Source organism: Tympanuchus pallidicinctus, unplaced genomic scaffold (assembly GCF_026119805.1).
Source record: "Tympanuchus pallidicinctus isolate F22 unplaced genomic scaffold, pur_lepc_1.0 scaffold3, whole genome shotgun sequence".
In the NCBI taxonomy this organism is placed as follows: domain Eukaryota; kingdom Metazoa; phylum Chordata; class Aves; order Galliformes; family Phasianidae; genus Tympanuchus; species Tympanuchus pallidicinctus.
This window is the reverse complement of record NW_026294747.1, coordinates 27,291,519-27,307,844: the sequence shown is the minus strand read 5'-3', so window position 1 is coordinate 27,307,844 and position 16,326 is coordinate 27,291,519. Positions and strand designations below refer to the sequence as shown.

General features: G+C 42.2%; 1 protein-coding gene across 1 annotated transcript; it reads right to left on the bottom strand.

Annotated features, from left to right (window-relative positions):
- Positions 1–9,204: 9,204 nt before the first annotated feature.
- Positions 9,205–16,284, bottom strand: ERH (ERH mRNA splicing and mitosis factor). The gene is made up of 4 exons (XM_052693818.1): positions 16,143–16,284; positions 13,350–13,437; positions 12,043–12,163; positions 9,205–9,725 (listed from the first exon to the last, which is right to left on the bottom strand). The coding sequence occupies exons 1-4, from the start codon at positions 16,143–16,145 to the stop codon at positions 9,623–9,625; spliced, it is 315 nt and encodes a 104-aa protein (XP_052549778.1). The 5' UTR covers positions 16,146–16,284; the 3' UTR covers positions 9,205–9,622.
- Positions 16,285–16,326: the final 42 nt, after the last annotated feature.

Genomic DNA, 16,326 nt, shown 5'->3' with positions numbered 1-16,326 from the left:
TTATTTCCCCCCACTCAGTTGTAAGTTGCACTTTGCCGGATGTAATTTATGTGGAACCCAGATTTGTTTTCCCTTTTCTTTAAGAAAGCATGTTCCAGAATCTGTCTAATGCCTGGAATAAAACCCACTTTGAGACAAGTGTGTGTCAGCCTCTTCTTGCTCTCCTGGCTTCCTGTTGAAGAAAAGGCCCCTTTCTCATGCCTGGTCCCTGTCCCTCACCAGATTTATGTTCCCAGCCATGTCCCAGCCCTTTGCATGAAGGATGTTAATTCTTCCCTTACCCCCTTCCTGGAGCTTTCCATGCTATCAGCTTTCCTGCTCCTTATAAGCTTCCCAGAGATCTTTCTGATGCCTACAGCTCTAGGGGAGGGAGCAGCACTGCTTGCTGGTACAGTGCTGTTGGGCTCAGGTTCTGTGACTGCCAGTGGGCTGGTAAAACCTGCCCATACCTGAAACAAATTGGCAAAAACAGCCAACAGTGCCAATTTGGAGCCTCCTGATGAAAAAGTTTGTGTATCTCCCCCCCTGCAAGGGGCTTTGCTCCTTTCTTGTGACTTCTGAGCATTTTAGGCAGTAGCAAAGGAGTCTTGGAGAACTGTATAGATCTTTGCCTGTGCGTGGTTGGGGGTGCTGCCCCTTCTGCTTAGATCCCACTGGTGACTGAACAGTGATCAAAAGCAGGGAAGAGCCACGGGGTGCTGGAAATGGCACAAGTGGCACTGGGTGAGTATTCTCTGAGTCAGGAACATCCCATCCACATGGAAACAGCAGCTTCTGCGTGACATCTCGACAGAAATTCTGCTTAACAAATCCAACTCATTAAAACAAGTCCAACCTGATCTGTGTACTGCATAGTAGAAAAGGAAGAATGAGAGAAAAGATAACAAAATAATCCACTTGGGACAAAATTGTGTTTTAATAGGATTTTGGTGGAAACCAGCTGCTCTGGCTGCCATTTCCATGGAAACTGATAGAGCAGCGCTGCTCACTGCTGCCCACGGCTGGGCTGTGCTGGGCAGAGAGCTGCCCAGGGACACTTGGATTTGCAAGTGTGAACCAAATGCCATGGAGCTGCTGTCCTTAAGGGCCCCTCTGCACCCACAGAGTGCTGCAGCTGTAGAGACCCACTGGGGAGAACATGCACTGTGATGTGGCTAGCTCTGCAAGCACAGCAAAGGGTGAGGGTATGATGCGGATGCTTGGTATGGTTCTTCCACAGCTCCTCTTGAGGGTTCACTGCAGTGAGGCCCATCTTTTGGGGTTCTAATTCTCTAAAATGCTGTTGTGTGAGGTTTGCTGTGCGTATTTTTTTAGCTAGAGGCTGCAGGCAATAATGCTGTTGACAAGGACAACCAAATGATGTCAAAGTCCTTCTCATTATCCCGAGCTGAAGCATCAAGTCTGCTTTCTGTCTCTGCGAATGAAAGCAGTGCTCAAGGAGCCCCACTTAGCACTGGAGCACTTTCCAAGGGAATCAGCTGCTCCAAGTTCCTTTTCCCCTCAGCAATCTAAATGCTAAATAGATCTTTACAGTAATTACCATATCTGAGATGAGGAACATTTTTCCCCTGCAAACACCTGATGCTCATTAGCAATATTTAACCTGTCAGATGTCACCTCGGCTTGCTCTAAACTTTCTTGACGGCGTTTGTCAGCTGTCTGCAAGTGCTGAGTCTCAGCTGAAGCACAGATCCTTCGCACAAGAGAGAGAGGCTTTGAGTTTCTGGGAACACCTCCCATTTGCTTTCCCTCTGGTGTAGATCATCTGCAGATTTTTCATGGAAAATATTTCAGAAGAGCCTCACAAGAGGACATTTGGTGTTTTGCACCCTATTCCCTCCCACCAGACCCAGAGCAGCTGTGTAACTGGGTGAAATGGGGCAGATTGTGAGGGGAGAGCTCCCTTTCCCACTGTGAAGGAATTGAGAAATTGCCTGATGTTGAGCCCTGTATTTTGGATAGGATACTGTATATTCCTCACATAGCTTAATGCACACTTCTTGAAAGTCTTAATCAAATGCCTCATTTGAATAACGCGTGCTTCATTACCACAGGGGCTCTTTATCCTGTAATGTACTATGAACATCTGGAGTTAGTGGAGTTCAGGAGACCCTTCCATGGGTGTGCTGCACATGGTGATGCTGTTGTCCAGCTTTTGCAAAGCCCAGTACACCACACAGCATTGATAGAATGGGCTGGATAACCTCCAAGGCTTTCGGTGTTGCTAAGAGAAGCAAGAGCTGCTGTAGATGTTCCCACTGAATTAGATAAAAGTCATCCCAGAGGCTGTGAGCATGTGTGGGAAGGGCTATGTGGGGCACTGCTCGTACCCTGAGGCCCACATCAGTGATCTCTGCAATCAGAACTCAACTGGACCATAATTCCAGCAAGCCAGTGAAAGGGAGATAGCAGGAGACTACAGTACTTGCTGCATCTATGCATGACCAAGCAGATTCTGAGAGCGGGGAAATGTCTAAGAGGTTTTAAGTGGATCAATATTCCCTTCACTCTCGTTGCTAATTGGGCTTTATTGCAGGGCTCTGATTCATGCAGTTTGTTAAATAGACTCAGATGGAGTTTGCACAGCTGAGCTAATGCTCATAGGGCACAGTAGTGAAGCAGCAGCAATTGCTAAGGCCCCTAGAACTCATATAGAGAAGTAATTGCAGGAGCATTAAAGTATTAGCCTTCAATGAGACAGGGATGTGGGTAAATTGCTATTATTAATTGCTTTTTAGTTTACAAAAAAGTCATCTATCTGCTATGTTAACTGTTGCTTTAAAAGTCAGTCAGTGCCATGAAGTAGATCAACTGATTTGTAGTGCTGCTTGTGCGCTGAGAGAAAGGTTTTCCAGGTCTTCGGGTGCTCCTCAAGCAAGCAAACAGCTTTTACAGTCACTGCATCAGCAAGAAGACATCACCACCTGTTCTCCTCACCACAGCATACACAAAGCCCTAAGAAGTGATAACAATGAGGAAGACTCAGCCTGTGGCAACTCCTTGCCTTCCTTGGATCTGCATACTTAGAATCATAGAATTGCAGAATGGCTTGGGGTGGAATGGACCTCAAAGCCACCCAACCCCATGCCATGGACAGGGCTGCCTCCACCAGATTCTGCTGCCCAGGGCCCCATCCTATCTGATTTTGAGGGCATCCACAGCTTCTCTTACATCTTCCCTGTAGAACATCATCTGTACAAAATGTTAGCATGTAAAAATGTAAAAATTAAAATCAAAACCTTGTAAGTGTGTATCTGGTTGGATAAAAGCTCTGCCTGATCTCTTAAACTACTTCTGTCAGTGACCAAAACCAGGGGGCTGGGGGAAGATGTAAGAACAGGGCAATTGTATGGTGCTGCTCTGCCAAAATGCTCTCAAGATATCCTTAATAACTTCGGATTTATCGACAGCTTGAGCCAGGGATAGCATCCTCGAATTAACAGCCTCTAATGGATTTCTCTTTACTGAGCTTGTCTAAATAATTAGGAAGAGGGGTATGCTTCAGTCCTTAGAGAATCTTCTTTCTGCTTTAATTAGCTCTGCTTGTTCCTAGTTATGGTGAGCTGGGGTTTCATGGAAACTAGGGCAGGCAATGCCAGCTGGGTCAGTGCACACATAGTGAGGGCAACGGGGAAAGGTGGAGTTGGACCCAGGTGCTCCACATGGAGCTGGCTCAGCTGTTACTGGCCTGGGGTCTGGATTTTACTTTTTCATGGCTCCAGCAGCTGGAAGAAAGCCTGGGCAAGTCACAGAGGAGGATTTTTTCAGTCTGAATTACCTGCCAAGTACCTTTGAAGCTAGACCTTTCTCTCTGCAATGAGATTTATTAAAACATCTGACTTCTAATGGCAGTATGCCTGTAGTCGTGACTTTTCTACTGAAACAGTTTAGATGGAGAACTCAGATCTGTTAAAACAAAAATGCTTTATTTGAGGTGTCTGCATAAAAACTCTCTTGCTGTTCCTCCTCATGAGCCACCAGTGCTTCTGGGCTCAGGGAGTATTGGGTCTGGGCAGTGGAATGGACCGAAGGTAGCATGCTGAGCAGGGGGCTGCCCAGGTTATGCAATGTGCTAACGAGATGATTGTTCATTAATTAAAAGATAGAGGGAGATGCTTCCACCTGAGAATTCTCAGAGGGGAAGTAGTCCCTGGAGCGACTGCTGACCACATTTGGTGCCTTTCTCTCAAGGCACGTTGGATTAACGCAATCCATCTTCTGCTCGTTTCAGAGAGGCCTTAAATTCTTTGAATATCTCAGGTGAGTGCCCTAATTAAAATTAATTGCTTTGTTATTCTTGCATGTCTATTTCTAAGTCTTTCTAGCTGAAGTTGTTTCATTTTATAAACTGTTCATAACTGAAGATCATAGAGGCTGTACTGAGTTGCCATGGGCAATCAAAGGTGTTGCAAACCTTAAAAAACATACGTCACTTTAGGAGGTGTTAAATGATTTGCTCTTGGTTGAGATTAGGGAGATGATGTTACTGCAGTATAAAAGATTGGTCGCCTCATGTAGAGCTGTAGGTACCTGGAACAATTACTATATTGAAGATAAATGTAAGTAGGTGAAGAAGATAAAAATGTGAGAACATACTGTAAGGGGAGAACCTACCAATGAGAAATTGGTAATGTCTCAAAAACTGAGACAGAGAATGATTGATTTCCATAGGAGGTGAGGGAGGAAGCACTTGGAGAAAGAACATGAAGAGGCAAAACTAGCAAAAGTCAATAGAAATTGATCATAAACTCACCTTGACTGGAATCTGTGAGGACATGAATAAGCTGCAATCTGGAATAGCCAAACAAGCAGGTGGTGAAAGCTGTGTTGATTTGGCACAAGCTGAATTCTGGGGATGATGGGGATGGGTCTGAGAAATGCACTTCAAAGAGGAAAGTTGAATACTGACTGCTTCTTGCATGTTGGTTATATCTTGATGGTTCTACTAAGTGCCTGCTTCTCTCTGTGCTGTCACACATGGCCCCTTTCTGCCCTTTATTGTGTCCTCGAGCTTTTTCTAAAAGAACATTACTGAATTTTAGCCCTTTCATGTAGAAATACTTTGAGCAGTTGACAGCTGGAAAGGCACGTGGGTGTGTTTTGGGGGCAAAGATGTCTCTGGGTGGAGGGTGTGATGACCTCCCAGGACTCCTTGACTCACATGACACAAATGTGACACAGCTGCACAGAGTAACAGGCTGTGTGCATGTCACTGATTGCTGATGCTATGAGAACAGTGCAAAGTAACAGTTTTGTGTGGAAAGACTGTGGAGATTTTAAAGGGGGCTATAAGAAGGAGACAGGCACTTTAGCAGGGTCTGCTGTGATAGGGCAAGGGGAAATAGTTTCACACTAAAACCAGGGAGATTTAAGTGGGACATAAGGAAGAAGCTTTTTACAATAAAGGATGGTGAAGCACTGGCACAGGTTGTCCAGAAAGGTGGTGGATGCCCCATCCCTGGAGACATTCAATGTCAGGCAGAATAGGCTCTGCTCACCCTGACCTAGCTGTGGGTGTCCCTGTTCATTGCAGGGGAGTAGGGCTAGATGGCCTCTAAGGGTCCCTTCCAACTCATAAGATTCTAAGATACTGCAGGAATTGTAGGAGAACAGTCACTATTCTGTGTATTCTTAGAATTCTTGCTAACGCTTCACAAGCAGTGGCACTGATTGAGGATATGCAGCATGTAAGTTTTGCTTGCGTGTCAGTTGCAAACTGAGCGTGAATAGAAAGAAAACCTATAAATTGGAGCTGTGCCTGGATAAACTATTCATACAGGCATAGCTCAGATTACAGTGATGAGAAGACTAATTGTTAGCATCCACTGTTACTCTGTAATAAATCCCATTGGGGCTTATTTTAACTTCAATGGTATTCAGACATAGTGAAGATAAAACATTTATTAGTGTGTCAGAATGGAAGGCTGTCTAGAACTGCATAAAATCAAATTTCTCCATTTGGTGTATTTCAGTGGCAATTCATTTCCCTGCTACTCCAGTGAGTGGCACATTCCAATCAGCCAGCACTAAGAAATATTAAAGTAGACAACGTGTAGGCAAAGCTCAGAGAACTGATTAATATATCACAGCTTTAAAATAATTTTCTATTTAAACTGATTTGCCCTTCCAGTTTTGATAAGTAATTTGTGCTAGCTGAGTATGCATTTGCAATAAATTTTAAATCCTTCCAAACTTCAAGGCAAGCAGTGCAGACACTCAGTGCAGCTTGGGGTCAGTCATTGGCCTCAGCCACAGCTGCGTCTATGTAAAGCTCCTTGACCCTTCAAATACATTCCTGCACTCTCTCCACAACAAATACGTGTTAATGGCAAGGCAGAGCATTTATAACTTATTAAATACTTTAATCCAGAGTCAACAAGCAGACAACATTTGGTTCTAGCAGGCAATGAATTTTCACAGCAGTTGAGAAGCAAGAGCTTGAAATTACTTCACGCTGGTAATCCACTACCTGTAGATTTCCATTGTTTATTCATTCTCTTGATGGATTGTTTAAAGTGCATTGCTCCTAGCACAGCTCAGTTTGAATACAATCAGTAAATCAATACAATTTGCAATTCAGTGGAATTTGCAAACGTATGTAAGTGTTTAAGTAGTCTAAAGCTAAATAACTGGAGCATTCCCTCTTCCTTCCGACAGTAACTCACCTTTAGAAGCTTGCACGTGTTTGCAGTACATCAGGGCCTATCTCACTGCTTAGCGCTGGGTAATGCGATCACAACCGGCAACTTTGTAACTTTCTTGTCTCAATACAAGTGAAAAATCAGGTAGCTCTTCCAACCCAAACAACACTGTGAATGGTGAAGTCTCTTGCTGTTAAGCTTGTTTGTGAAGTACATCTATTAGTTACTTACAAAGATAACAAGGCGCACTTCTTTTTCCCACTATATGTGACAGAATTGCTAAGCGTGAGAACAAACTGATCCAGTGAGGATGCTGCTTTCCTGCTGTGCTCATGGTGTATGGTCTTGGAAGTCAGGATTTTAGACTCTTAGAAAAAAAAATAACGTGATGAGGCAAGAAACTGTACACAAAGGAAACTATATTAATTGCCTACCTTATTTCACCCTCAAAGAAGGAATAAAAAGTCAATTTTGCTTTTTACAAGCACCTCTTAAGTCTTCAGCATCCCAAAGGAGGCTGCCAAGGGGGATTCTTCTATGACCAGTGCTGCTAGTGTGACATCAAATGCAATTAAAACTTCAATCTGGGTGAGATTATGTCAGATCTAGGTCCTTGAACTAGCTGCAAGATTTTGGTCTGTATCAGGAGTAATAAAAATAAGCAATATAACAGTGTCAGGCATCCTCCTTGTCTGCCCCAGTCTATTACAAAGCAAGAGTGTGCAGTGGCATATGAGCAGGTCCTTCATGTATACAGCCCTTCAGGTAGTTTCTGAAACCGCATTTACGTGCTTGACTTTGTGTCCTTGGATCTTGCAACAGCCATTTATTTGAGGCCAAAATCTCCCTGTGGTTCAGGCTTTAATTGTAGGAACCATTCTAGTAAGTCAAGCTTGGCTAAGAAAGCACTGGAGCACTGGCAGATACAAGATGGAGTCCTATGTGACATGTCTTTTGGGGTGGAGTTGTTTTAGACCTGCACTACAATGATCAGGCAGTTAGATGATAGGGGGGGTGAGGGGGGGGAAAACTTGAAGGGGCAAAGCTTCAACAAAAAGCTTGGCTCAGATTATTTTTTCCTCCCTTGGAGAGTAATTTTTCACCTAACCTCTTAGCAGAGTGCCAATAGACAACTGTAGGTGGGTGTCAAGCAGGGAAGTAACTTTTAATAGGGTGTATAGACCATATCTTTGTATTAGAAGGCCAAGTCTACAAGTCTAGCTCCCAGGATTTAAAAAAAAAAAAAAAAAAAAAAAAAGGAATTTATATGCTGAAGACTTATGCACCTTAGAGTGCATTCAGTGTGACTTGATGCATTTAAGATGAGAATAGTGGAATTTTAACAACAACAAAATATTTACCACTAATAAACATCAAACACTTTAGCAAAGAATACATGCTACTTTACTCTTGCTATATAGGAAAATAAGCTACGCAAGATATTGAAATAACACTGCTGATGTTAATTTGAATGTCATTATTTGGGGCAATAGGTAGTGAATTATTTTTGTGTTAAGCAGAATTTTTCTCAGATTTAAGTAATCACATATTGACCTACAGCTTTGAAAATGTTTTAAATGAAGCATGTTTTGAAGTCAGTATATTGTAGAGATAAGGAATTGATTCAATCAGAGAGCTAATAGCTCTTATCTCCAATTTATACTTATGCTGGCAAAACTCCCTCTCCCCTCAATCAGCCTCAGGGTTTTTCTCCCTCCAGTCATTTGACTCCAAGTCTTCAGCAGCAATGAGTTACTTCAGTGAAGCTTTGCTATACACAGACCATTAGAACTCCGATTCTTATAAGCCAATGCATTTGCTGTGAGCTCTAACAGAATCTATTGATGTGATTTAGGAAGTTATGTGTGCTGGGGAGAACAATATTCCTTTAAACCTCCAAATGATCTTGGCTGTGTATGCCTGTTGATTCTGATTCTAGTCTGTACCACAGCTGACAAGTTTTGTGCTAATACAAGCACAAAGCACTAATCTAGCCTTGTTCCCATACTTGCTCTTTGGTCCATTATATCCTCCAGCACTAGTTTTTTTTCAGTACAGCAAGATTATAAAGTCAGCAGCGTCCAATATAGGTAGAGAGGTTATCATTTTGCACAGCATGCAAACAGTTCCTTATCTTTTGTAAAGAGATCATGGTTTGGGGCAGACTCCTGCCAAAATAATTCATTTTGCCTATTTCTTTCCTCAGGAAGTTTGGAAATGAAATTATTCATGAAGTTTGTGATGCGACACATTAGCCTGTTCTTAGCTATCATTTCTCCCAGAGAGCAAACACACCTGAACTTGATCCTTCTTAAAAGATATTTGTCTAGAGTGCAAAAGCAAGAGTTGCTGTGTTTCCCATGGATCCCCCAAGAAAGACAGTAGCTGAGGCTAGGCTGGAGAAGTTAACTGGGCAGACCAGAAATGAAGCAGCGATGTAATGCAGCAGACAACCATGATTCGGTCCATACAAGATTTAAGGTTCCTTCAGCAAATGAGCAAGAAAGGCTTAATTTGTTGTTTGGCAACATCCACCCCCCCCAACAAAAATTCAGCACTCAAATTTAACTAAAGGGTAGTTTATTTCCTGTTAAGACTGCCCCGAGGAAAAAACTAAACACTGAAAACCCCACAGAAGGGCACATACAATAAGTGTGGTGAAGTACAGTGTGAACAGCCCCAGGGGTTCAAACAAGGTAGGACCATTAGTTGACCAGAGGGGGGGGGGGGGGGGGGGGGGGGGAAAAACAAACCAAAACCAAATTAAAACTTTGTGGAAGATGCTGCACTTTCTTTTTCAATTACACTGGAAAAAAAGGTCGAATCCAACAAAATCCTTGCATCTCTAAGTCATTCAGGCCTGACTGAAGAGTTAACAAGATGGCAACAGGATGACTATAATACAAAACTTTCACTACTACACTCTGTACACACCTGTTGTCCAAGCCCTCCCCCAAACCCACGTAAGGATGGTGCCCCCATTATTTGCTTGCTTGCTGAGCCTGCCTGCGGAGGAGGACGTAGATCTTCTCCTTTATCCAGTCTTTATTGTATGGTTGGTATGTCTGAGTATCAGCACGGTAACTAGAAAAAAAAAAAAAGAATTAACATAATATTGGTCTATCCCATAGAACATTTACTGGAAAGACTTCAACAATTAAGTGTCTTCAAGTTCATAAGGCAGAAAGAAAGTACAGAACACGATATCAGAAGTGAATGATAACTGCCACTTATCAAAGAGATTTGTCCTGTTCCCTTACAAGCTACCCTGCAGATCAGTAAGAACCTGAAACAGAACTGAATACTGCAAAGACTATTAAGAGACTGCATTTTGCATTTAAATTCATGAATATAGCTAACTACTTACAGAAGAAAGCAAACAAAGCAATTTAATATTCTGAAGCTCAGGATTAGAAACTAATAGTCGCACCATGAAACATTTAATTTGTCCTAATGAGCCAAACATTCAGATTAACTTCAAGCAAGCACTTACATAATTTTTCATGTGTTCCTCTTCTATATGGATTTAAAAAAAATAAAATTAATGAAAATACAACTTTCCAGGAGTAAAGGAAGGCTAACAGGCAGATGGTAAATGATTCTTGTCAGCTGGCAGCAGAGATAAGCTTGCATCTAACCAACAATGACACTTCATAAAAAGAAAGAACCCACAGGTTAATTTTCTTTGCTGCTTGGGGACAGGTGATAAAAGTAGACTACTGGCAAGACTTCTCCTCAGAGCCAAAGAAGTTGGCTATGCAAAACACTGCTGAACTAAAGGAGGATTAGAATAAAAGATGAAAGCACTGTGAAGATTCAGACTCTCCTTTCCCCTTAGTCCACAAGGTTGAATGTTTTTTGACAAAGATAACATTTTCAGTGAATGTTACAGGCATTATTGAAGTCCCAGCCAGCTTCTAAACATGGTACAGGTACTTCTCATCATATAAGAACACTAAGATGGTCATCAAAAAGCAGCTAAGTGTAAATCCAGAATATTTTACAATTTTCACTTAAGAAAAACAACCCTAAGCACACTGTTTTTAAGAAAGCCTTCAAGACTTAAAAGGAGTTTTCATGCAGTTTTAATACAGTGTAAGAAAAGCTAGTTTCAGGAATTATTATTGATTTTTATTTATTTTTTTCTTTCTTTTTCCCAATCCATTCATAATGCTACACTGCAAGACCAGATAGCGAGTAATTTACAGATCTCCATGAGCACAAGCCATGTCTGGTACGTTATGTGCTACGTATGCCATCTGGTGGAAAACGCTAAGTTGAAACAGAATGTGGTGTGACATTAAGTTTGTAATCCTAATAAAGAAAGGAAGAAGTCCAGTAGAAAATATTTGCTACTTAGAACAAGTAGCTACCTTTGGTTTGTTAAATATACTAAAACAATGTCTTCCAACCTGCATCAGCCCAGTAGCATAACAGCAGATCTAACATGGCAGAAAGGTAACTTTGCAGAAATTGTAATAGTACTTCATTTATTCAAATGAAAACTTTGGTAAATAGCATTTGTTCTTAGTCACTATCAGTAACAGATATACCACGTGTGCAGCTAGATGCAAAGGAAAACAATACAGTGCTCATCTTTTAGCAGTTTTCTTTTTTTTTTTTTTTAAACTGGGATTAATTGGCAAAGATGGTTAACTGTGCAGCTGCAAAACACTTGCAGTGGGATTAAGACAACAGTACAGCTGTAGGAATGTCCACACTAGGTATGGACTGGCTTAAAAAGGGATCCTAGAATTTGAGCTTAGCAAGTGAAATATCAGTACGTGCATACATGTATCTTTTAACAATTGAGTGTGAGATGTGTACCTGTATTCCTACAGACAGCATTTCTGTGAAATCGGATAATGCTGTTAGCACAAACCATTACTCTGAACTTGTGCTATGGCAACTAGCCAGGATCTGGACTAATTGATTTAGTTACCACTCTAAATACTGAAATTTGGCATTTGATTTACAGTACAATCAAAATAGAAAGTGTTCACTATCTGCTTTGTTTGCCCACAATTTTAACACACCGATAAGAACCAGAGATTTTGGTGTATTCAGAAGAGCACTCAAACCATTAACTAGGGATCTTTGGATAGGGTCTTCAGTCACTTATTCAGGATTTACTGAAGTTTCCATTCTGCAGCACCCTGATCAAAGAAAACTCTTGGTTGCAAGTGACTTCTGTAGACTACCACCATACTGATAATACAGCCCTAAGCCAAATAAAATTCCTTCACCACCCTGCCTCCTTAACAATCAGGTCAACTGCAAACAAAGCAGATCCAGTCCCAATTTAAACAGGTTCCAGTGAGTTGTATTAACATGTGAGATTTATATGGATGACTTGTGAATTCTGTAAGCCACTGAAAGGGACTTGTACAACTAAACTTACACGAGACAGCTGAGATCTGCCAAGTCATCAATGAAGTCAAACAACTGGCTGATATCATATGTAATGGATGGACTGTTGGGATTCATTCTCTTCAAATGCTCTTCATACATTTTACAGACTCCTGCAGAGAAAAAAAGATTGTTAATATAGTAACATCAGTGGGGGAAACAAACAAACAGAAAATCCCAAAATAACAACAAAAGCCAAACAGTGGTATTTGCTGGGTTTTTTGGTTTGTTTGTTTTTCTTCTCCAGATATGGAACCACAGATATCAGCTAAGTTTATATGTGAATACCAAGAAAACCAACATTAGTGCATTCAGATTTTGTAGTTAAAATACTGTTGCTCTAGATACTTGCATTTAAACACAATACCATAAAACCAGGTAAGATGCATGAAAAGAAACATGTTCATCAGCTAGAACAAAAAGTTTTAGTTCTGTCACAGACAGAACGTTCTACATAATAAGTTCCAACTGAAACCTGAAATTCCTTCTGATGATTTTAATACAGCAAGTGCTACATTGATTTCCACTGTACGAGCACCTGAGAAAGTACAGCTACTGTCATACAAAGCTGCTCAAATCTCATGAAGAGGTCATTCTTGATGAAAGCGTCAAAAAGGACAAGTGAGGTAAGAGCAACAGCAAAAACTTGCATATGAATTTACATGAGTTTTATTTATGCTAGTCTATAAATTTGATTCAGACATATTTCAAAGTAATGTAATACAGTGAGCGTGGTGGTTTTACATGGCCTTTACTGTGTTTTTGTTTGTCTTTCAAGGCTTCGGGAGTTAATTTTTAACATTAAGAGAATCTTCACATTTTAAGTTGTAGTATTTCAATCTTCAGGCTCACTGAGTCTCTTAATGTCAGACAGGACTTTACTTCTGGTACATATGCCACCAGCTTGCAAATTATGTATCAGTTACACATAGTTTTACGCATTATGTCCAGTAGGGATCTTACCTTTATATGGCTAGCACAAAAAATTAGTAAGAGCTAGACTCTGATCCTGAAATGAAATGCATCCAGACAGCTCCGTTGCACAGCCCCACCAAAAATACTGCCTACTCTGATGAACTGAACATGGCTCAATCTTGCTAAGCCAAAAAGAAAACAAAGAATAACTATTTTTAATTTGCTAAAACGTTAATAAATAAAAAAAACATAAGATACTTTTGTAATGTTTTTTCCAAGTTACCGTAGGGAAAACAAACAACAGCTTATTCTCTTACTGAGAAAGTATAGGGATATGTTAAACAGGTTTGAACAACAGCTTTAGACTCCGGTGTCTGTACTCACCTTCCATGCACTCATTCACCGATTCATAATCGGCGTATGTTCGGCCTTCTGGCCTCTTGGTAGGCTGCACAAGTAGAATTGTGTGAGACTGGAAGACAAAACAAGAAAACACCACATTAAAAAAAAAAAAAGTAGTGAAATTTTTACAGGTAATGCAAAGTTGTTTATCTGGAGAAGAAGCAATACTTCTACTTCTGGCCACCAAACTACTGCACAAACTGGGCAGCATTCAATAGCTGTTCCCAGTATTACTTTGTGACACTGCTGCACATCTTTGGTGTGTAAAGGTTAATTATGAGGACTAAGATGGTAAAGCCTTCTCAAAACTAACTGGGCAAGCAAATAACTCAAAAAAGTAGCATAATTTTAAAACACTGAGCAAGGACATACATTTTCCAAGTAGTACTTTTCATGTAAGCTCTGTCAATAACAATTTCTGCTTCCAGTCAGTCCTATCAATTCTTACAGAACTTTTTCAAGTGTGTACAATCACCAGTAAAGCAGCAATTGTATTGAAAAAAACAAACACACAAATAGTATTTTCTACCTAAAGAGAAAAGCAAGCCAAAACAGTTGGTGGATAGAAGCTATCCCACTGGTGCCATTTATTTACCGTATTCCAAATGCAAGCTCTAAGTGTGAGTTAAGTATCCTAACGAGAGAGCAAGGATGGAGTCCGAATTAACGCTGCTGTCTAAACACAAGCAGCTATTTGGAATTATTCAGCTCCAACAGAAGTTATATACCAAATCTTCACTTAGGAGCAAGATTGTTTCCCGAGAAACAGATGTGCTGATGTTAACAGCGAGTCTGCTGAAACTGTAATTATGGCACAGATAACCGCTCCAAATGTCAGCCTGCAAACTCTTTCTTCTGCAAGAAAGACTGATGATTGTACAGTCTGTGGCTTGCATTATTTCTCTAATAGTTTTCAATTGGGTGTAGCAAGTAATTTAAGCATCCGTGTAATGTTTTTGAAGTTATGCAGTTTGTGATCTGATTTACAGGTTACATGTCATAAAATTTGCAAGCACACCAGGAAACAGCATTTCTAGCACTGTTAATTAGATTCAACGCTTTCAAGGCTAACATATGAGGTGAGTATGCAACCTGTAAAATTGATGTAGGCAACCGCAGAGTTAGACATATTAGAAATGTATACCTAAGTACATTACCAGGTTTAAATTGAGCAGCCTCCAGTAGAAAAATCCTAACCCACATTTTAGGCAGACATCATTTTGGTGCTCAAACGCAATGACAGAAAAATAAAAATGGCAAATATTTATAGGGAACACGGTGGAAAACTATACTTATTTTTATACCATCACCGATAGCATTCCCATGCCTGGAATACTGTTTTCAGTTCTTGAAGTTCAGTTTCAGATAACATGGCAGGAGGAGGTTTGGAGGAACCCAGAAAGAAAAGCTGCAGGAGTAGGAAGAAGAGTTTTCCTCTATCAGAAACAGAAAGAGGAATTCACAGCTACACGCTATAGTGAAAATTGCACAAAGGAGATGAGTGCTTCTAAATCTGCTTTCCATATACTCTCAAGGACCCCAGATCTGAAATGAATGACCCCAGCCAGGAGTTGCTGGGATCTCACTGCTCCTAAGGGTGCTGTACTTGAACTGAGCGTCACACAACTGCCAAGCTTTATCCAACTATTACTTCCAGCAACAGTGTTTATATTTAATGTTCCCGGATGACCAGGCAAGCTTCCATAACTTGCAACTCGTGATCACCTGGAAGCATTTGACTAAGGATCCCTTGGGAACAACAAAACAGACAGGCTGTATCAGCCAATTCAGCACGCTCTAGTAAAGCTTTGATGTTTTAGGTATACATCTGTTTATCTCTTTCAACTAAATTCAGCATAAAAAAAAAATTAACTTTGAGAAAACTTAACAAAGCATAGATGTAACAGAATTGACTAGGAATTGAGTCATCCACACTGATCTTCTGCTAACTGCCTTTAAGGCCTGTCCACCTTCACTGGAATACTGAAATTGCTGCTCCTGGAATCAACCCTACAGCAGAATGAATGTGTGGTGCCTTGTTTCTTTCCAGACTTTCCATTTTTTTCACCTTAAGGGAAAAAAGTCACAATTTGGCACAATATGCTGAAACAGCCCTTCTCCCACCACAGATGTGCAAAGAAACGCCAAATTCAGAGATCTGAACGCTTCCTTCTTCGAACTATGCCCTGACCAGCTAAACACGTGCTTGAGAGACACTGGACAAAGATCAGCGGGCTTCAAAACTACGCTATTTTCTACCGTTTTTATCCTTATCGCCAGGAAAACGCAGAGCGGACCAGGAAAGGCACAAATAAGATCGCTCCATAAGACTAGGCGACGCTAAAGAGCCCGCTACAGCGAGCCGCCGCCATCCCCTCTTGGAGCCGTGGGGCGGGGCGAGCGGCGGGGCCCCGCAGCTTCCGTTGGCGCGCAGTGGCCATGGCGGGTGGTCCCAGCCCGCCGGCGAAGCAGCGCCACACAGCCTAACTCGAGGCCGCGGCAACGGGTTCCTCGCGCAGCCGTAGGGCTGCCCGGAGGACTCCCGGATCGCGGCCCGCTTAGGCTGCAGGGCAGACGCCCACCGGCACGTGGTGCTGCGTACTGACTGGCTGCCTGCCTGCCTGCCTGCCTGCCTGCCTGCCTGCCTGCCTGCCTGCCTGCCTGCCTCCCTCCCTCCCGCCCGCTGCCCGCCCCCAGCCCGCGCCACGATGAGGGAAGCGCTCGCGCTGTCCCCGGCCCGGTAGAGAGGCAGAAGGGAAGGGGGGCGCGGCTCACCATCACGCCCCGCTCCAGAGCTCCGCCGCCGACTTAGAGGCACTCGACGATCCCCCACAACGCCCCGCGCCCGCCGGAAGCGCCGCGCTAACGGCCGACCATAGAGGTGGTGGTGCCAGAGCGCCTCCACGCATGCGCGCCTCACGCAAGAGCGCGGGCGCCGCACGGCAGTGCGCTGAGGATG